This window comes from Atractosteus spatula, chromosome 5 (genome assembly GCF_055471065.1).
Source record: "Atractosteus spatula isolate fAtrSpa1 chromosome 5, fAtrSpa1.hap1, whole genome shotgun sequence".
Lineage (NCBI taxonomy): Eukaryota > Metazoa > Chordata > Actinopteri > Semionotiformes > Lepisosteidae > Atractosteus > Atractosteus spatula.
The window spans coordinates 59113124-59136358 of NC_142710.1; the positions used below are offsets into that span (position 1 = coordinate 59113124).

General features: G+C 37.2%; 1 protein-coding gene across 3 annotated transcripts in view; it reads left to right on the top strand.

Annotated features, from left to right (window-relative positions):
- grip2b (glutamate receptor interacting protein 2b) overlaps nt 1–13847 on the top strand; it is a 159223-nt gene extending 145376 nt beyond the window's left edge. Inside the window, exons 18-24 of one of the 3 annotated variants that reach the window (XM_088917300.1) lie at nt 1295–1434; nt 2543–2722; nt 3130–3286; nt 5692–5809; nt 6744–6977; nt 7912–8058; nt 10613–13847. In XM_088917300.1, the coding sequence (XP_088773426.1) occupies nt 1295–1434; nt 2543–2722; nt 3130–3286; nt 5692–5809; nt 6744–6977; nt 7912–8058; nt 10613–10813 (1177 nt within the window). In that variant the 3' untranslated portion in view covers nt 10814–13847. Of the gene's footprint in view, nt 1–1294; nt 1435–2542; nt 2723–3129; nt 3864–5186; nt 5810–6743; nt 6978–7911; nt 8059–10612 lie in introns of those variants that run through there. The other 2 variants (XM_088917297.1, XM_088917299.1) reach the window with 2 other exon arrangements.
- Nucleotides 13848–23235: the final 9388 nt, after the last annotated feature.

Here is a 23235-nt window from a genome sequence, read left to right on the forward strand (position 1 = left end):
AGCAAAGACTTGACCTGGTGAAAGTAAAAATGCTTCAGATCTCTGACTGACTATTCCTTTAAAAAACCCTCTTAGGGACCAACACTTGCTCTTTACCCTGAAGGCTGTTGCTTAAAATCCAAGCTGTTCCAATAGCAGAGCTGGCTGACAAGATCATTTGTATTTTATTTTTATTTTTCATTGTGTTACAATGAACCCGACTGAAGTTTTTAACACTTCAAATTGGTGAGCAGATGGTCAAGTCTGACGATCATGATTAACCAGCAATGTGCTGAAAGAAATAACAGAGGAATACAGTAATTTACCTGGAAAGAGAAGAAAGGAATTCACACATTTCCATTGAAACACTTTCAATTACAACTGTAATTTTCACTTCATTGTTCAATCAAGATATCTTGACGGATAACCAGCGGAATTTTTGTTCTCGGGTCAATCATTTTCAGCAGCTTTTTGTAATCCCAGTTTTGGCAATTCTTTCATGCATTTCTATTCACTAGCACACTATGGGAATCTCCAGAAAGACAGCTGGGAGAAGAGAGTGAGTGAAAAGAGGGGGTGTCTCAAATTTACTTGATAAAAATGTTCCTTCAGTGTTTGGGTACCTGTAAATCAGTGTAAATTCAGGAATCCCTGGTTGAGCAAGGCCCACTGTTCACACTCAAGCCAAGATATATATTGCACTTTTAAGAGGATATGGGTTTAATTTCTCTTTCTTGGGTTCCAGTAGGAGGTTTAGGAGTGAGTTGAATAAGACTCAAAGCATAAATGGTGAAGAAAATGGCAATCTTCTATTAAATTAAATGTAAATGAAAACAAATGTTTAAAATAAAACAAGACATTCACTGCTTTAATTCAAAAGCATCAAAAACATTTTGATGAAGAGGGCAGGTATAACTTTTTTTTCCCATCACTTTAAGTATGTCTCACTTTGAAAGGAAGACCTGATGGAATGCATTATGAAATCAAAAATGTTTAAACAACTTGTGGGCAGTCTTGGCATTGTGATGTGTACATACATGAGAGACATTAAAACAGTGTCCTGTCCTGTTCTTTTCTTATTGTGAAAAAAAAAATGCAGAAACATGACCTCTAGAGAGGACACAACCTTATTTATCATAGCACTAGATACCCTGCCAATGCCCTGACAGGGTTTCTGATTTATGACCTTGAGACACTTACAATATTTAAAACTCTGGGCATAACCCCAACACTGTTATCTCAATTCAGACCTTATTATTGTTCAGGAAGCACGCCGGAATTTCACTTACTCGTACCTCTCTGTTTTTGTTTAAAGGACTGGAGCAATCCACATAGGAGACAGGATTTTGGCCATCAATAATGTTAGCCTGAAAGGGAAACCACTGAGCGAGGCGATTCATCTGCTCCAGATGGCAGGAGAGACGGTCACCCTCAAGATCAAGAAGCAAGTAGATAGTAAGTGTGCAAAGCACCACAGTTCTGAGGGATCTCTAGAAGACTGCTGTAGGATTTCTGAAGCCAATTGCTGTGTGGGGCTCATTCATTAAGTTTTTTGCTTTTTGTTGACTGCCTGAAAGTTTGTTAATCATACACAATTGTTGCTGTTCTGAAATCTTAATTTTATCTCACACATCTGAAATGTGGTTTTGCAAAGACACAGTGTCTTCTGTTTTTTTTTTTATTCCAACTGCGCTCTGCACGACTTAATTGGGCCAATTATTGCTAAACATATCAAATCGGCTTTTTACTATAGTTTGCAGATCTTGACTCATTGACTGTATTAAACCTCGGAATGCACAAGCAGAGCTGCTGCTTTGCAGGAGCAGAATATGCAGGCGAATGGTCTACAGTTATATTGTTTTTCTGTAGTTCCAAGGTTTTCCAGATGAGTCCTTTTAATTCTGTTTCAAAGCTAAAATGTGTTCCTTAAAACTGATGCTACCACATGCCTTGGAAAATCCATTTTTACATTTTTTTGTAACCGTGGGCAACGGCAAAAGAAATTATAGTGCTGTTGGGTTGTGGTAATGGGTTCATTTCGTTGACAGTATTTATTGGTGGTGTGGTACTTGGCATTTATGCTTTTCCAGCTCCAGGTAGTGGCCACAGTGGATAATATAGTGGACACAAAAGCAGTTCCTGGATCAGTTCTTGTCCTTGGGCCATCTGGCTTTTCCTTAACATAAATAGAACAAATTCATTATCCCCTGGAATTTATACACTAAATAATGTCTTCAAAAACATTACCACCCAGATAGAGGCTTAATGAAAATCAAGACCAGCTGACTATAATAACTGAGTTTTAATCAGCATCTGGGTAGAGAGAAACTCCTTAATCTTTTTTTATTGTTGGTTTTATGCTTGGAGCCCTGCCCTGTCTACCTATTGTGTAGGACAGCAGGATGAGACGGAATACTAAGGACATTTTTATGGAAAGAGAAAAGAAAGAGAATTAGAATTGGTGCTTTTGGATGCTTTAACTGCAAAGAATAAGCAGTTCTCTTTATTCTGGTCAGCGGGTCTTGAACATGATTTTAAAGCAGCACTGTTGATCATGTCACAGAGCCAGGCACCAAGAAGAAATCTGGGGTCATAAATGATCTGAGTGACCCTGAAGATGAGATGACAGACTCCCAGAAGACCAGCAAGCTGTCTGAGATCTATTCCACCACCATTCCTAGTGTAGACAGTGCACTGGAATCCTGGGATGGTTCTGGCATCGATGCTGGCTATGGAAGTCAAGGTGCAGGCTTTCCATTCTTAATTTTACTGAGTGGCTTTGTTGCTGATGGCACAGTTTCTGTAAATGAAAATATATGTCCTTGGTAGGAGTAATTTTTAGTGTTTTTCATGTCACCTATAAACATTAGTTTATAAAGACTAAGAAAAGTGTTTTACCAGTTTAACATGGAATTTCCTCAGTTAAGAGGATTGACTGTCCTATCTCATCCTGAAAGGCTGGATCTTGCCTTAGCTACCTGATTGAATGCTGTCTGTTGTAGTGGTCAAATTCAGTATGTCAGCACTTGAATCTGTGTACAGGGTCTGGATTGTGGGTGTAGTTCTTCTCCAAGAGATGAAAAGAGAAACAAAGCAGCAGGTGTGCCTTGCTAAATCCAAAGATGTGCTTTATTCCTCCTGCTGGTCTAGGAACATATATCCATCAGGCAGCAGCCGGAATTGCACTACACCCCCATGAGTGGAGGAACACCAAGCACCGGAACAGCACCCCTCCCACTAATCGCCGGAAGAACTACCCCTTCGCTGATGGGGGGTTCAGTGAGGATGACTGGGACAAGACTACGGGGTAAGAATGTTACCGTGGAAATTCAGGTACAAACTCTCATTGGCTCGGGTATTTCAGAGGTGTCCAAAGAAAGACCCGTTTGGTATGGTGGCCTTGTAGGTCCTTCAGTTTTTCTTTCTATAGTAAGCTCAGAAAAATGAGTACACTTAAAAGAATGGTTTTAGGTATTCAGTTGTTATAACATTTGTGATTTCAAAATGAGCAGCTGTGTAGCAAGGAACAAATGAAAATGACAAGAGACACCTGCCAAGCAGTTGATTAGATTTGATGTGATTCATTAGCTACAAATTAGCTTTTAATTTATAGTGTAATTTAAATTTATTTTTTTCTTATTTTACATAAGATACATTAACAATAGAACTTAAGCTATTTATCTATGTATATGTAAGGTCTGTAGAAGTCATCATAAAAATGCACAATCTGTTGATCCTTTCCAAAAGCAGGATTTTGGTGCTCAATAGTGTATCATTAATAAACTCTGTAATTCTTTGATTTGCCTATAACTCACCAGAATAATGCTGGTGCCATAATATCTTTGTTTCAAACTGTAGCCCTCAAGAATGTATTCTAACCAAAATATGTCAAGAATCTTTTCAACAAATTGCTTACAAACCGCTCCAAAGCCCACCACTTTTAAATTGGCTCCTCCTTTATACATTTGGATAGTACAGCCTGAAATCACTTCCATAAGCTGGGCGTTTTGCAAGGAGAATGAACAGCAAAACAAAGTAGGAAAGTAATAAAGTATCAAAATACAGTAAATTAAGCACTTAGCCACAATGCAAGTAACTCCCATATAATCATGTATTAATCGTTTAGAACAAGAGTTTTTCACAGATATTGCAAATGCTTGTGGTTGTTTGAAGTTATGGATGAATTGTTGTGCTTCCTTTTAAAATGATATTAATAAATGAAGAGTGAAATTCACATGAGACTCGAAACATTATGTAACCACTCTTTTTGGTGGGTAATAGTATGTGAAACAAATATAGATTGGGGGAAGAAATTGTGGCCACTCAACAATGTGAATTCTTGGAACTAAAGCTTGGAATGAACCTTTTGTGTCTACCAAGGGAGATATTCACTCTTACATCGATTATAATTTATTTTGTATCTGTCTTGTTCTGTAGTTTTCACTGGAGGTGCATTGTTATGTCATTTTTGTTGTCTGTAAATCGAATTTGCATTTTGCTTTTTAGTGTGTCAAAGACATATTGATACTCATTGCTCCATCAACATGTAGTGTAAGTGGATGTCAGTTTGGGCCAGTCAGACTAATACATGAAAAACAAAATCAGTCTCCTGGTTTGCTTAAATAGACCCATTTTGCTTCTGCTCTGTGGGCATTTTAAAGCAGTTTTGGATGTTTTCAGTTGATTCTACTGAAGCCAGATATATAAAATGCAGATACACTACATAATCAAAACAGAATGGAAACTAAATAAGAACCAATATGATTATTTACTTATCTACTGTATTTCTTTATTGGAGTTAAAGATCTTTAACAGAATATCGGAATTGTCCTTTTGCTTTTTTGATTGCAAATTGATAGAACAGTTTTTGTTTACTGTGAGTTTATGAAAGTGGCAAATAGTTTAGATTTTTAATTTCACATTTAAAAATGAATTTGCTATTTTTGGAAAGTACAGTAACTGTATCTAACAGAATGAGTTGGTCTTAGTTTCATAATGCAATATAATCAGATCAGAATGGTTGCAATTACCTGCAGTACAGTATGTAGTTAACTAGCTAATAAATTCAAAATCAGTCATTGATGACATGTTTTTTTATTGTTTTACATAAGAAATTCATAATCAGAGGGAAACCTCTTTTGTAATGTTTCATTCTCTCATATTGTCTTGTTATCTTGTGTGTATATATTTTTTTCTTCTCTTCTCAGGTGTTCTGTCTCTCAGATCTGAAACTCTTTGTCCCATCTGCCTTTGTACTAGCAGCCTGTGAGGCTACTGTTTTTTAGCCATAAACACATCTTTCTGTCGCTTCTCTGTTTCACCAAGTTTTCCTAAAAAAAAAGGCCTCCTTCAATCGTCCCAAGGACTCTTAAGTTCTTTTTGTTTGTTGTTTTTTGGGTTTTTTTCCTGACCTTCACTTCACTGCACCAAATGCCTAGCTGTGGAGGCCTGATGTTACTCAATTTTTGAAGTAACTGCATGAAGGTTTTCTTGGTTCTTAAGGATGCTGGTCTTTTGGCTGCAAAAAAGCTCTCCCTTATAAGCTAGAACTGACTGTGTGAAGAACCCCCCCCTTCACCCGCAGCACGCACACACATCCCGGCAAGTCGTGCAGCCTCCGCCATAGCAGTGGGCGGCTCTCTGTCTCTTGAGTCTTTTGCCAGTCCCTCTCAAGTGGATTGCTCACATTTTTTGGTTCCTGCATTGAAACAGATATGTCAGCCACCAGCACCATGATGGACTCAATCTGGACCATGAGGACAGTTTTTGGTGCCAGGCTTTGGAGGACTTAGAAACTTGTGGGCAGTCAGAGCTCCTAAGGGAGATTGAGGTAAATTCTCTCTTTCCCTGGTTGTCCTTCCAGAAAACTGGTTTGCATATTTGCATAACTGCTGCTGTTGAATGACGAGATACTGGAGATACATAAACAGGCCCACTCTGTTTACGTTCTGGTTCATACTTGGCTTTTTTTTTTTAGAAAATTGCACTTTCAAAAGTATAAATATATTTTGATTGGCATAAATATAAATCATAAATGCTTTAAAAGCACTGTCATTTGCAGATTCCTTTCATAGTAAAATGAGCATTCCTGACAGAGAAAATACAACTGTGGCAAACCCAGGAGCACAGAATGTACAAAAGCCAGCCAACACAGCAGCATGGCTTTTTGCATGATGCACAGACTATTTACATCACAGCCGAGAATATGCTGTGGTGGAACTGGAAGATTCCACTGTGATTGGGGTGGTGCTCATTTTACTGCAGAAGTACTCTGAGTCACAAAAATATGAAACACAAGGATGATGTATTTCACAAGTTTTCACCTGCTCTGCAGAAGACAGGTTGTTACTAACCTTTAGGGGAGTCTCAGCCAGTGTTTCTATGTGTTGCTTGTTCTAGACATGGCAGTTTAATTCGAGACATTTGAATTAACAATTATACACAGTCATGACTGTGATTGAATTTTGACGTACTAATCCAACACAATTCATATAATTGTTACTACTGTAGTTGCTATACACTGGTATTTTTATTTTATTGCCTTTAAGTATAATTATTGCTGCCGTATAACTTTACCTGTGTTTATCTATGAAAAATATCGCATTAGCTTTAATTGTCATTGCAGCAGACACACATGCTGTAGTTTTAGTCATACAATTGAGCTGTCAATCATTAGCCCTTCCGTGGGTCAGTTAAAATTTAAAACAAATTACAACCTTTTTTTATGTTATACAGATTAAGATTATCTGGATTTTTCCTTACAGGCCTCAATAATGACTGGAAGTGCGCTTAGTTTAGGTGTCGATGGAAACAAATCGCATATACCTGTAGATTCTATCAACCAGCCTGGAATGAGCCCAGTCAGAAAAGCTACTCTTCTCCACGACAGTGGAAAGAACAAAACTTCAAGCCGAGGATCTGAGAAGACCTGGGAGTCCCGGAGGATCAAAGAGGAGATTCAGGAGATCATGTCTCCAACACCACTGGAGCTGCACAAGGTGTGTGTCCTGGTAGACAGTGAAAACCCGGGGCTAAACTGGGCTTAAGATAGCAGCCAACACCAAAGGTCATTGCTTATACCTGAGATTCCTCGTTGCTGCACATATCTCCTCCTACCAGTAAGATGTGTCACATTAATGAATCATTTTGCAAATGATTCTTTGTAACGCAAACATGTGAATCAGAGAGAGCTCAAACAAACCTGCCTGTGACAGAACGTTGTCCAGACGTAGAGGGAGTCAGATGTGTAATCCAAACTTACTCTGCTTTTGGTACTGTAGTTGTTCTAAAAGGTGTTTGGATAGAAACTGTTTAACCTATCCAAAGCAATGGTTGTGTGTTCAAAGAGGACATTATTTTATTTGAGAAGAACACCCATGACAATACTCACTGTCTGTGCCACCCAGAGTCATAAAGAGAGTCAGGGCCTCACTGCAGACCTCAGGTAGGATGTGTTTGACTGAACCCAGTAGTAGTATCCCAGGAAATCCACTATACCCAGGTGCTCAGGTACTGTGACTGAAATGAACTGCAGTGCCACAGTAAAATTTCTCATATCATCCTCACCACGTTTAAGCATGTTGTGCATTACTTAAATCAAATGTTGGTCCCAAGTAGTCAGTCCCACTAAGTGCTATATACTGTATGATTTCAAAATCTTAATATACAAAATACTGTTTGTACATGATTGGATACAGTATGTACCTGCATGTACACTTCTATTATGCCTAGGAAATACATTTCAGAAACTTTAACATCTTTGTTGGAATAAAAGTACAAAAACTTAAAATTGCTGCAACAACAAACACCTCTGATGAGCATTTAATCCCTTTGTATGCTTTAGATCAAGATTAAATGAACAACTACAGTACATGTCAAAGGCTGCCTAACAGCCTGCAGTGGTAGACTGGAGGTTTCTGTTTCTCGTTTCAGGTGACAATCATGAAGGACCCTGAAAGTGATGACTTTGGCTTCAGTGTGTCTGATGGGTTCCTGGAGAAAGGAGTTTATGTCAACATGATCCGTCCTGATGGACCAGCTGACCGTGGGGGGCTGAAACCGTACGACAGGATTCTACAGGTATCTGGCTGAGGGCGTTTCATCCTACAGAGCTTTGATGGACTAAAATCAGTGGTCCTTGCAGAGAGAAAAGACATCTAAACCAACACCAACCACAGAGTAGAGCAGAAACACACCCTCATGGCTAAGAACTTGACCTTGTGCGTCATTCAGATTTCCTTTTAACACCCTGACAGCTACTAAAGTAAATTTCAAAACTCCTTTCTTCCCATACTATCTGCAGCATAAAGGGTTGGGAGTGCTCTTTCAGATCACCCAGAACTCCTACAAATTCCTGTGATAATTTGCCATTCACAAATTATCATATAACAAGCCTAATTTTGGAGCCCCATTACCTGCTTTTGAGAGATTTTGAATCTTAATGTTTTGTTGGTGAAAGACGCATCACTGTCCCTTAACTTGTTCTTGTCAGTGTGTTACTTCGCTTGAGGAACTTGTTGCAGAAGGTGGTGTCATTTATTGTATTGTACGTCAGATGCCTTAAAGCCACAGTGCTAGACACCCACTTGCTTAGTCAGATGATGCAGCAACCACAAGCACTCCCTTGATCAGCCTGCAAGTCCTGCGAGAAAAGGGAGGGTGGGGTTTAGCACTAGCAGCTGTATAAGTTAATAAAACAGACTCATCCTAAGGTAATAAAAATTCATTATCCAGGGCCAAACTGTGCTCCTTCTGGCATATGTTCCTGTTTCAGCTGCTCAGTGGCATGTTTAGGGGCTTCTCCACTCATTATCTTGGTTACAAAGGAAATCTGATTCAAATTTAGTATTGTAGCTCCATTGCATTGTCTTTGTGATTTGAAAGGATATACTCGCAGAATGTATCTAGCCTCCTACCTTTCCTGTGTAAGAACTCTATGTACAGTTATTGTTTGAGACTTCTGACCTCTATATTATTATTCCAAATGTGTGTTACCTCTGCTACAAGTCATATATATTTGTCCTCTCCTCAAGGTCTAATACACAACTGGATTATAAATCATTCAAAAATGAATACTATGGTCTACATGGGGACGCACATAGAGTAAGCTCATGCCCATGTTGTATGACCTTATTATTAACATTCTGCCAAATTGTCCAACAGATACCGTAAATTCAAAGGGGTTGAACAAAAAGTGAAAATGAACAAGGAGATAGAGGTCTTTTAGAAGCTTTGCCCCAAGTAAATGGAAGTTGCAGGGCACAAGGATAGACAATCATATTGGAGTTGTTGACTATTATTACGTCCGTACACAAAAACACTGACAATCAATATGACATTTTGAAAATATAACTGTGCTAAAGCAGTGTAACACTTCTTCAAATTAATTTCTTGCTACTATAAGCAAATTTAATCTACTGTATGGTCAATTTGTATGTATTGCAAAATATATCTTGTAGAATGTTGTACATTAATAAAGCTTCACAAAGTAGCAGAGGTCATCTGTTTATCAGCTTAACCACTATTTTTGTGTGTATACTTTGCCAAATTTGTTAAGTCTATGTACGGATAGAAGTCCCAATACATTGTATACATTATAGCTTAGGAAATACAGGAAATTTCAGCATGTGTTAAGCTTTCACAATATTTATTTAAATGTGGTTCAGCCTAATCAGATCCATATTCATATCAAATGTGACCTCTGTTTCCAATTTCCTCAATTGCTTTATCTTAATTATGATCTGGAGGAAATAAAAAATATTTAGTAACTTCAAACCAAAGACGAAAAATATGGATCTGCTTAGCTTAAGCTGTATTTAATAAGATCCAGTTCTATAAAATACATATTTGAAAGCCCATATTGGCAAGAAAAAAGACAGCCCATTCAAAATAAAATGTGAATATTCAATAAACATTCTGATTGTTTGTGGATTCAACAATTAAAAGTTGACAAACTCTAACAACATCACAAACTCAAATAGAAGTGATGTTAGTTCTCGCCAGCTGCATGGACTTATTGAACTCCAGTAGCAGGATCACCTTACCAGAGCCTCATCTTCAGAAAGTCAAAGGGAAGGAATCACTTTGACACTCTTTAACTACATATAAATAAACCATGATAATGTCTGATACTGTATAATAACACATTAAATAAATGTAGATAATTTTGTTGTTTTTTGGTATCTTGATCCAGGAAAAGCTAGACAACAAATTAAAAATCCACAGGAATGCTTACAAAATATAAAACTGGGCTTTTGTGCCTCATCCAATAACCAAGGCTTCTGTTATGAGTACAGGTTGGAACAGTGAGTCCAGAGATCTCTGGTTTTAGTCTGTTCTGATTCCCTATTGGAATAGACTAAAACCAGAGGTATTGGGTATTATTGGTTTTCTGAGCAACATGGCCTTTGTGGCTGTCCTTGTGACTTTCAATGTAAAAGTACTGTATGTCAGACTTCCTTGGACATTTTCCTTCTCATCTGAATGGTGTGATTTGAGATTTCAGAAGTGCTATAGAAAAAAGCATTAGATAGCGTCCGTCCTGGTAAAGAGTGACAAAATGGACCATAGCTGAAAATATGGTCCTTAGACGTCTTAGAAAATTAACACTGCGATGTGGTTTTGGTCCCCAAAGGTGAACCACGTCCGCACAAGGGACTTCGACTGTTGCCTGGCCGTGCCTCTGATCACGGAGGCGGGTGACAAACTCGAGCTGGTGATCAGCCGAAACCCTTTGGCGCAGTCCACACACATGCAGGGGGAAGAAGATTCTGGGGAACTACAGGGCAAGCACTCCGGGAACAGGGAAAACAAGACCAGCACAATGGACCTCTGAAAAGAGTTCAGGAAAAGCACTTCACTTCCTACTGTACTTCCCTGCTGCTGGCAGAGAAAGGTTCCTTTTTGCGTTTCTTTGTTTGTTTGTTGTTTTTCCCTCAGCACGTAACTTTCTACTGTGTAGTCTCACACTTCAAAGAAGAGTCTTGATTCTGGAATCCTATTATTCTCCCATATTACTTTGGCAAGAAGCGCTGCACTGCAGCCAACAAAAGCACACAGCATAAAGAGCAAGCAAGCACCAAACATGCAAGAGAGAACCTGCCTTTAATAAATTTGGAGCCAAAAGTTAAAAACAACAGGTACTGCCTGACTCAAAAATGTTTTCTTTCCCTTAAAAGTTCTGTTTTGGTTGAGGTCAGGAGATGTTTTGGTTGAGGTTTCAATGATTTTCCTTTAACTTTATTCCCCTTAGGGCATCTTTGGATTTTGCTCTTAATGTTTTGTCATTGATTCTATTGCACATCAAGCAAAGCAGGAATTTCACTTCACAGAATAAATAAATGTTAGAAACTGAGGACAAAAACATATTTTTCCTTAGGTTTCCAGATCTTTCCACCTTCCTGTTCCCTTTATTCATATTAACATTTAGAATGCCACTCTCCCCTGATTACCGTTACCCATTACTGTATATCACTACTCCAATCAGTACTGCACAGCTCTTTGTAGTTCTTAGAGTTGTATTTTGTGTTGGTGTTTCATGACTGAAACTCCTCGTTTTGTGCACTGTAGTGTTCGCTATTCCCCACTCTTTCCCTTGGCTTCTTTTAATTTCTTCTGTACCACCAAGCTTCAGTACGAGACTGATCATACACCTTTGTCACAGGAGAATAGTCTCTGTCATGGTTCTTCCCCTTTTAATTTGGTATTACAGAAGATGGTTTGATTGATTTATTCACTTATGACCTCATCCATTTTTTCCTTCACGTTTTATGAAGAGAAATTCTCCTGTGTTAAACAATGAACATGGTATTTTAATGGGGCCCTCTCACCAATATCTCTACTTTTCCATTGCATAAATAGTTGAATTCTTAAGCTTCACCTGTAGATGGTGGTACAGTTTTCCATATGTTGTTTTATGTTTTATTTTTAATATACAGTACATAACCACTTTAGGAAGCAAACTGAGGTAAGCAAAACTGCTTTGAAAAATGACTTCTCTGAGCACAGTTTTAGCACACAGTTTTGTTTTCACATTCTTGTTCACAATCAGTGGACTCTTATAAATGGACTTTGCACATGCAACAAAATGTTAGTTCACTTCCAGTACTTTTGTTTTCTTTCTTACAGGAACCATCTGCTACTTTCATTGTATGTAGCATGCGTGCTTTTTACCACATATGGTGCTGCAATTTTGTAACTTTTTCAATGTATTATGTACTGTACATATAAAATGCCATTCCTTTTCTTATTTGTTGTGCTTTTGATGTTTGTGTAATTTGTCAGTCTGCAGTTTTTACCATGTGTCAGGATTAAAGGTAACTAGAGTTTAAAGCCTTATGACTATGTGACATATACAAATAAGATAAGGCTAAACAAACATTTTTGGAGTAATTCTTCTTTTGTTTGTTTACTGGCAGAGTTTTTAAGAGGGGGACCTTTATTGAAAGATGATTGCACTGGTGAAAGTGACCCCAGCAGTCTATTATCCATTAACTTTCTATTCCATTTTTAAAATCCCATAGAGCTATTGTTATTTACAGTATTTGTTAAGGAAGCAATTCATTTGCAAGCTGTTTTTATAGCTGCAGTCTGTTGATTTTTTTCACTTTGCCCCGTGTTCTAGAAAAAAACTGTTTTTCTTAAGCCAATTGATGGATAGTTCAAGAGTGGAATCCTGACCAAAAAGCAGAATTTTTACCCTCACGAACTTTGTAGCTTGTAATAACAGACTGACCTTTTACACAGTGCCATAACAGAAAAAAAGACTTAGACATTGAACTATCCAGGAAAAAGCAGTTCTAAAAAAAGCCACCTTTCCATAAAATCAGTGTTAGTAATTTGTTACCAGTAGGAGAAAAACTGTGGATGTTTTTAATGTATTTCCAATTGGTTTTTTTTCACTTTAATTGTGTTATAGGCCTTTTTGCGTAGTCTGGACATACTTGACCACACTATTTTCTATTTTTGACACTGTATTTCATTTACTTCCATTCATGCTGCCAAATAACTAAATAGAATTATCGGTGGATTAGTAAGTATGATCTGCCTGCCCTCGGGTCTCTTTGTGTCCTTGCTGAAACGCACAAGAAAGATCTATTTACCATAAACTAGAAAGCTGCTTTTGTTCCCTCAGATTTTTGAGAATGCTGAACAGAACACAATCTGTTTCGTTCAGATGTAAACTTGCTAAGAGCCTTCTCTCAGTGTTCTGTTGGAATGCTCTTTTTCTGCCTCTGGAATCTTTTTAAGCTCTTACGTAATTGCTCAAATCCGCAACAAAATCAGATCCTTTAAAAACGACCCAGATCAGTTTCTATTTGTAAGGATGCATTTCTGTTTCGTTTAAATTATAGGCTCTGACACAAAGCTGAGCTGAGTGATTAGTTGGCTGCGTATTTTTAATTCACTAGAGATGAAGTATTGTTTTTACCTAGAACCTTTGGTATTTTTTAAGTGTTCAGTACCTGATCTGTTGTATGTAAGTATATCAATGTGCCATAATATTTGACACCGAAAGGTATTGCTAAGTGTTTTATATGCAATATTCTAAGGAAGCCTGGAGTCGTGCTTCTGGTTTTTACTCAAGCGTTTTAAGGCTTTAAATTTGCCTCTTTGTTTCCATCCCTATGCATTTTGAATGATATGTATGCATTAATATTAATGTGTATTTTTAAATGTGTAATATTAAAGATGTATTCTCTGTATAGTATTTTTATATGAGATTTTCTTCGCTGATGTATCTAAGCACAATATTGGAAGCTTGATGGATTCAGAACTATTTTGGTCTGGCTGGATGCAACTGTAAATATTCTTTATTAAAGAGGGACTGTAATGATTACTTCCTTTTTTTTATAAATAAAAGACATAAATTAACATGTTGCTTTGCTTTCTGTAGGAGGGATCCTGTAGTTTGTTTTCCTATCTTTGCACTCTTTGCTACTATTACTTCAAATATATTTAGCAGATGTCTTTTCCATGGCAGCAAGTCCTGTTGTAGAGAGTATTTATATAGGTTGAAAAAAATCAAAAATATTAATCCTGTGTGTGCTGTATATAAAAAAAAACTATTTTCCTATAGGACAATTTTGACACCTGTCATGAATGGCTTGTCTGTGATCTACAATTTTGCATGTACAACTTTTCAACACCTGCAACACCTTTAAAATTATCTTCTTTTTTGCATTTACAGAAGTAAAATCTGTGTACGGCCAGTGGAGGGATTGTAATAAATTACCTTAACAGGGTATTATCTGCAGTTACCAAAAACCCTATCTTGAAATTCCTCTATTACCAACACTATGCTACAGAATCTGATACAGATTCGTAATTCAGGTAGATACAGATGAGGCATTTACTCACATGCTGTGTTACTCACATACTGTACTGTATGAATTTGCCATCTGCATTTGTGTATATTTTGTATATTTTTATTCAATCAGTCCAGATTCTTGTGCCTAATCGGTAATGGACTTTCTGAAGTCCCTTGGCTAAAGAACAACCAGCGAACAAGCTACAGCCAGCAGATGTTGTGCCACACAACATGAAGACCACACAGTGTTCCATTTTCAGAGAGGTGAGGCATGAGCATATTAATCTTGAGTTTTGTTTGAGAAACATTGAAAAGCTGCTTTGTCTGTAAATTGATTAAATACAACATATTTTGAAATATTTCCACGGTGTATAAGTTGGCCTGAATGAATTTTTTAATTCAGTTCTCCATTTTCAAATAACCTTGCCCTCTGTTTTAACGCTCATTGGATAATGGTTGCTATATAGTTCATGGCACTGAGTGTCTTCTGACAGCCTTTTTGAAATATGATTCGATCCCTGGCCTGAAAATAATTCTGTCCATTCTGTAGCTGTGGTTGTTGCAGTTAATGAAGAGATGGACTTCTTTTCTGCACCTGCTCAGAGTCAAAATCTATTTATAAGATTCAGCTTGCTTATTTCCATCGCAGCGCAGATCAGCATTCGACCGTATGTCTAGAAAGGATAAACTCCCAGCTGAAGCCAAGTGAGGAATCCATTTATCTTTTATACATACTGTACTGTTCAAGCACTACCTATAAGGATCTGAAACGTCATTCTATTGAAGTTTCTAATTTGATTCTAGATTCCAATTTTAAAATCAAAGTGAGCAAACAAAACACAACATACAATGTTGTACTGTGCCAGTTTCTATTCTTTCTTTTTGAGAAAGTTTGTAGCAGCAACATTTCTAAGTGTAATTTTTCTTTTCTTAGGAATGTTTTGTACCTGTTGTAGCTCAATTTTCCTGAAGAGACTTGTACATCTGACAAGCAGGTATTGATCTTGCATCAAATCAGAATTTATTAATTTTATTTTGTTGACTCTGAAAAACTGAAATGCTTACTTAATGCAGAATGCATTTTCAGCTGAGGCCCCAGGACAATTTTTGTAAGATATTTTTTGTGGAAGTACAGTAATTAGCAAAGCCACAAATTTTGCAAACTACAGTAAATAGAATTTTGATTGAGGCCTGGTGTGTCAGGTTTAGAAGTTATATTTACTTTTATACAATGACCCTTTTAATATGATCAGTCTTGACTGGTGCAAAGTATAGCAAAGAGTTTTCTGGGTTGTGCACTAACAATTTTAGAGGCCTTTAAAATAGCCAATGTGTTGAACTGATCAATGTAGTACAGTATTTTGTGAGTCCTTGAAATTACTGTATACTCAGACTTAACTTCCATTCCTACCTATTGTTATACAGCCTCCAAGGCATACTGAAACATATGGAAACACTTGAAAATAAGAGCCTGACTTAAATAAGCAGAGTTTGTGCTGCTTGTATTCTATGCAAGGAAGGACCAAAAAACAGGATAACTTCAGGTTTGAGAGAAAGAGCACACACTGTAGTTCTACAGTACCTGGAGTCTACAAAAATGGTATACTGTAGGCCTGCCCCTGTTTATCTCCCCAAAGAAGGCAATAGCTGTGAAGGAGAAATATGTTCTCTGCTGTAGGACAGGCCCATACTCACTTAGGTCCATCAGATCGCTGAGTCCTTCTTCTGATATGCTCTGTTAGTCCCAGGGCTGCTGCTCCTGCAGGTACAAGACTGTAACCGCACACAGACAAGGGAGGAGAACAAATGCAGGCAAGGAACACAAGAACAATAGTAAACCAAGAACTATACCTGTATGTACATGTACTGTATATACAACAAAGTCTGTTTCTATGTCTTCAGGACTCATACCATATGAAAGTTATTAGTACTTACTTAATTTTGTATATTTGCCTGAACTTGAAGTGTTGTGGTTACCAAGAGGTAACTTGGTCTATTTCACGAACAGTTTTACTTCTGATCTTAACCCTTGATTAGCTACTGAATTATGCCTATGATGTCTGACTTACTGTATAGAATATAATGCTACAAATGTTTTTGCTGACAACACGTACTGTTGTCATGTAATCTGACTCTAGCTTGGGATCATTAGTCCTGACCTAGCTTGAGTGCATTTTAAATAGACACCTGCTGTATGTGACGCCAAAAATAACTGTAGAGGTAGGTGACATCTCAGAAATAACTGAAAGATGGGAAGTGGAAATATTTGTCTATGATTCCAATACATTGGTTATGCTCACTCAAACACCCATTCATGGTAATAACATAGGGTGACCTATAAAACTCCCTGTAACACTGCTGGAACTTGGGACACTGTGGGGGATGCACCTTGTGTGCGTCTCTCAATGTGTTCTCCAGAAATGGCCTTTTTCATTACAAATTAAAACTCATCTCAGACCTTCACTGAACTGTGCATCCCTGCATCCTTTCACCACTAATGCTATGTTGTTCAGTAAGAATTCTTAGCATTTTGTTTTCTAAACAGTTTCTAGTGTCATCATCTAGACCTTATTTTGGGACCACATTTATACCGATTTGACTCAGAAATGTTTGCCTTAAGCATTTGGAAGACCTGCAATCACTCTAAGTAATAGGTTAGACAGTGTCATGCTGCAAGCTTGAGACAATTTCCTGAAGCTTAAGTAAAAGCATGAACAGTATTTGTAGGAAGCCAAAATCAACACATTACATCAAACATTTGTATACTGTTTTATTATTACAGGAAACAACTTGTTGTATTTACAGAGAGACCTGAAACACAGAAAAAAAAATGTGAACACATCTTTCCCATGTGAAGAAGTTTTGTAACTGCTACTTTGAAGCGCTGTCTGGTCTGGAAAGAAGCTTGTGATTTTTACTGGATTTTAATTCAGTCTTTTATCAAATGTTTTGAAAGTCAGACCTCCTCACCTGAACCCAATGTCGCAGCACCTAAAGCTGGGACTTGATTATAAGGAAGGTTACTAATGTGAGGAGACCATTCGGCTCATATACAGTAGCTTAAACACTATTTAGTGACGATGCACCAGAGAGGAGAGCAAAAATACAGAAGAAAATCATACACTTTATTGAATATGGGTGAATTCTAGAAAATGAGAGACAAGGGAGAAAATCCTGACACCCCATTTTTCCAAAAACCCAAAGGTTTTGAGAGGATGGAAGATTCCAAAGCAAAGTATCATAAGTGTCTGCTACACTTTTTTCCAAACCAAGGAGTTATAGTCTCCTTGGTTCACAGAAACTCCTACTCTCCTGACAGTACCCACAGAGCCTTCTGGAACATTATAATCATGCATCCAATCAATCTAGTGTTTCCCATCTCTGCTCCATTTCATCGAAGCCATGTTAATAAAGTCAAGTACTTCCTACCTAATCCCCCAACCTCGCTCTTATTTGTGCAATTATTTAGAAAAAATGGAAAGAGTAGAAAATTCATCCAGAAAAATCCATGTTCAACAAAATCATTTATTGACACTTTGGAACCTGTGACACTACAATTCTACATAAAGCTCGTTCCTCCGAATGAAGAATCTTATGACACATACAGTACTGTATTGCTCTATGTGCTATACTACCAGAAGATAGCAGCTTCCCTCAGTCAAATCATCCAGTAAAGAACTCCAGTCTGCAATATACTGTAAGACACCGTAAGACAAAACATTTCAAGCTGCTGCCTCATACCATCTAAATTGTTACCTGAACACCATGATCATGCTCAAAATACAACCACTCAGCATGTCAGTGCAGCTCACCTTCAACTAATCAAGCACATATACTGTCCAGTATTGCGTCTGAATTACTCTGAATCCTGCTTTGATTAATCTTGCATGTTAAAACATTTTCATTCCCAGGTTATATTTCATCACGTTACATTTACATCACTTGACGCTTAAAAACAGCATCTGCACCTCACTGAAATCATACCGGTCCAATTCATCTTCAATAACCACATCATACAGTCGTATGGGCACAATTTTGTGGACTTTTTTAATATTCACCTATATTAAAGGCTTTAAATAAGCTTGCAGCCCTGCAAATGTTTGAGACAATTTCTGTGACGATGTTTAAGATATGGTTGGGATTGGAAGTATCAGCTCCATTGGCTTCAATCACTTCATGGCTTTCCATGGAGGGCTTTTTTTATTTAAGCCAATTAGACTTTAGTCTTTAGACTTTAATCAATTAGATTTTCATATCATTCTTTTCTTCTTTAGAAGAATTTCTTTTTACAAATGGGTTTTAGCCCTTTGCCTGTCTGCCCTGTTCTACTAGGAATATTCATACTCTTGAGATGGGTGATTTAGGGGACTTAGGGTACAGGTTTGAAAAAGTTCTTCAAAACACAACCCAAAATCACAAAATCAACCCAGCTGACTTCTTCAGAATGAACAGTGAAACAAGAACCAGAAGATACAAGTGGACATTAATTAAAAAAATGCATTTAAAACCAAGAATAAGAGGCATTATATCCAAAGGGTTTTGTGAATACTTTCCTCAAGAAATGGCCCAAGAGATCCCCAGATCAATTAACTACTAAATACCAAATGGGTTAGATGAGCCAAATGAGCCAGATGTTACAAATTCTTGTAACTTATGTTCTTATGATATCTTCGAACAAGTCATTTACACATTTCAGAAACTGAGGGTGACATGTTTTCTTATTCTATGAAGGCTCCTTTTATACCTATGGGGTTCAAAAATACATTACTCTTTCACCCAGAGGCAGGTAAAATTATTTCCAAAGTCAAATCTTTCATATTTTTTTTTATTTGTTGTATGATGTCTTGGGTTTTGGAAAAAAAATAAAAATTCAAAATGGCTTCGAAAGTACAAGTATGAGGAGTGTATCAAATAGAAGAGGATATCTCCAATTCCTAATCTTTTGACATACTGTATTGCCAACAAAAACCTTCTCATCTAACATGTGAGTGCTTTTGACATTCTATCTTCAAGAGAAAAAACTTTTGTGCTATTGGTTTCAGTTCTTATTTAGTTCAAGAAATTAATTTCACTTCCATGAACAGTTTAACACTTAAAATAGGATATGCTACCTCTCTTCCAACAAATTTGTTGCTTACTTCACTGCTTTACTTATTTCTTCCACTGCAAACTTAACACTTCTGCCCAGCCCTGAACTATTGGAGCTACTGTAGAATATTTTTAAACAGAACCGCACAGTTCTCCAGACAATAATGTGAGCATTGTATGTCTGTATTCAACTATGTCCATCCTTACACTTTATCACATTAAAATGGAAAATAATCTTCCCACTCAAATAGCAGCATAACTGACTCATTTACTGGATTTGAAAAGAAAAACAACACCCCCAAGGCCTGACTCTGATTAAGCAAAACACTACCTCTTCAGACATAGCATCTTCAGACATAGCAGAATGTAATACTGTGATAATTGCTCACAACACTCTAGCATTATTCAGTTTTGCAACAGATTGGGTAAAAATTACTTTTTATTTAATATGCAACTTGCTTATTCATATTTCCCAGCATCTTACAGTACATACAATTCATTCTAAGGATTTTCACCTGTTTGCGATTACTGCTTGTAAACAACACAATGACAAACTTACAGGACCCAACTAGATATTAAAGTTGTTAACTGCATCATCTGTTTTCCCTTACATCATATCCTCCTAACACATGTGGAATGAAACCTGCACTTTGTAGAGCGCTGGGCGTGTTACGTTTTATACAAGTTTCACAGCAGTTAAAATACTGCACAACCATTAGCTTCCTTTATTTAGATAACCTACATTTCATCAGCGAACTATATTACAAACCTCCTTTACCATGTACAGTAGCAGCAAAGTGAATGTTTTGTTTTATGTTTTAAATCCGTTGTGTAATGCCATTTGTGTCACAGGTTTTAAAATCTCTACTACATAATCACACTGCCAAGTCTTCTTTCTTCACAATCACAAAAGGTTTGGAGGTCCTTCCAATTCAACTGGAACACAAACTTCAATCTTGCATCTTTATGATAAATGTAGGTCTCTTTGCAAACATGATATACTTAACTGAAATATTAACAATCCTTACTTGGCTACAAAGAAATAACTCTATGTCCTCTGCTGACCTCTGAAATGGACCTCAGACTGATCTTTCAGATGGTCCTAGAACTCAGCAGGAGTTGAAGACTACTGCACAATCTAAGCAAAAGCAGAAGTCTCCTAGCCTAGATGGTATTCCACTAGTGTTACTGTTGGCACTGTGGGATCAACTTAGCACTTTAATACTGAATTTCATATGCTTTTCCCTAGAGATTGGATCTTTTCATAGAGATCACCGAACCACTTTAAATCCATTCCTTCAGAAAAGGTAAAGATACATTTAGACCTGTTCAACAACTTTCCTTGTTGTAGAAGTCACTCATAAGACTGTTTGCAAACATTGCCTTCAAACATATAGACACATGTATGCATCATGAAAAGACAAGCTTTTTGAAGAGGATATTTGCTTCCCGTAATATTAGATTGATAATATTGATGAACTGCAATGGAAGTGCCTTAGAATGTTTCAGTTTTGGCCATGTATGTATTATAATTTGTACATTATACACTGGCCCCACAGCAGGTGTCTGTTTTCTCCCTTCAGTTTGCACTCAGCAGAGACACTCTAGTGCTGGCCATTATTTCTTCTTGGATAATGCTTATAGTATACAGGTCAGCATTGCTCCCACTGACTAAGTTCTCCAAACTCCAGATTTCTGTCTTTGCTGTTGATACTGTAGATTTGTGTAGGTATACTGTTATATGTTTAACATTTTCAAAATAAGTTACCATTTAACATTGTACAAAGCCATAAATGACATTTTACAGTTCTGTACAGTGTATTACCATATACTTAAATATATGTGAAATAGATTACTGTGCATTATGTAAACATTTCCCATGTCTTTATGTTCAGTACAAGTTTGTCATAAGAGCTATTCACAGGTTTTACTTATTTTTGTTAACTAAATTACCACCATTTTCCTGCAAATTTGTAAAAAATAATATGCTTTAAGCAAAATAAATTTACTTTGGATAGATTGTATTCTATTACAAGTTAGTCACAGGCTCTCTTCACTGAGTAGTGACATGAGCTCCAGTGCATAATGTTAAACTCCAAAACAGAGTTACAGATTTACTTACAGCATGGCAGTCAGAAAACAACAAACAACAAAGAGGAAGTCCTGAACCATGTTACAAGAACACACAACAACTTTACCTTCCTCAGCCCCTGCAAGCAGGGTAAAGAAAACTCAAAGAGGACTGTTTTATATACTGAAAGCTCCACCCCTTGTTACTCCTACGAGTGCTCTTAAAGTGCAACTTTCCTTTTTCAGAAATTGTTTTGCATTTTAGATGGCTTCCCTAAAACGTATTATTGTTAAACAAGGAAGAGTTGATTACAAAAATATTAAAAATTATCATGATATATGGTGACGAGATTCCAGTGTGAATGTGGAAATGGGGAGATCAGTTCCCTTCCACAACACAAGAGGGCGCTGTGAAAACATATCGACAGGCATCAATTTACTGCTTTAGGTCTTTAGGCCTGAAAGTGCGGTTTTGGCTAATAATGTAAGTGGGTGAAATTTAGTCGTAACCTACAGTAAATGTACCAAACAAACAAAACCACTAACAAGCATATTGCCCTTTTTTTCTCCAGTCTTGCGCTGAAGGTTATATCTTCATGACATGTAAGTGCGTGTTTTTTTTCCTTATTATCTTTAAAGGTCAGTTCTAAGTACAGTGTAACTAAATATGCTGTGGGATGGGTGCACTACCTAGGATCTCCATTATAAATATGAACATACAGAACCTCCTCACATTACTGTATTTTTATATGCCCCAGTTGAACAAATTAGCTTTGTTGTTAATAATCAAGGATTCCTTTGGGGGAATTTACAAGGCCTCAAATCTTTTGGTGGCCTGGCTTTAATTTGAATATTGCTGTTTGGCTTTCCAGTTGGTGTTATATACTGTATGGTGTTACAGTATAAAGGATTCTGGTCCATCGATTTCATGGCACCTATAGTAAGTGAGATGGTGTTGTCTAAACCAATGGGACCGTTTATTTTGTATTCCAAACTCAAGGAAGATTTGGAACGAAATCCACTGCTTTTTTGGCATTAATAAGCTGTGGTCAGTTTGTAATAATTTCTTCCTACCGACTCTTTCTCAGCCCTTTATACAGTATGTCTATATTGTTATAGATTCTTACTCTCCTTGGCATTTTGGAGGTCAATTGCCTGTATCTGTTTCAGGATCTAGGTTGGAAGTAAACTCAGTTCTTGGAAGGCCTAGTGTTTTCTGCTTTTTCTTTCCACCCAAGCTCTCAGTTACATAGGGGTCTAATTGTTTCACTGCATAATTTCTAACCTTTCTCCAAAGTGTTTTATAGGTATTGTAACTGTTCTATTAATTGATGGTTTGAGGTATCATCTAGAAAGGATCTTAAGAAACATCCCATATGTACTGTATCTAAGTAAGACTGATTAAATTAACCAATAGCTCAAATTGGAACACAAACCAGAAGACACTAGATCCTCCAGGAGTTAGACACCCTTGATCTCAGGGAGTCTTACTTGTTTTTTTATTTTTATTTGATGTATCTCTAACCTCCCCACCCACCAAGCATTTTGCACTTCTTCCAGAGCTTTATGTGTTTCAACAGCTGCAACATACTGTAGGATCTAGCATTTGCTCTTTACAGTTACATTTATTGATTTTGCAGCCCCTGTCTGCTCCAGCTCTTTGACAGTTTGCACGTTATAGTCCATCTTCAGGCGCTGGTGTGTCCACATGCAGCAAGAATTCAACTTTCTGAGGCAGGATGAAGCTGAGATACTGGTTGTGTTCATTTCTAAATCATTGTGCTAGTGCA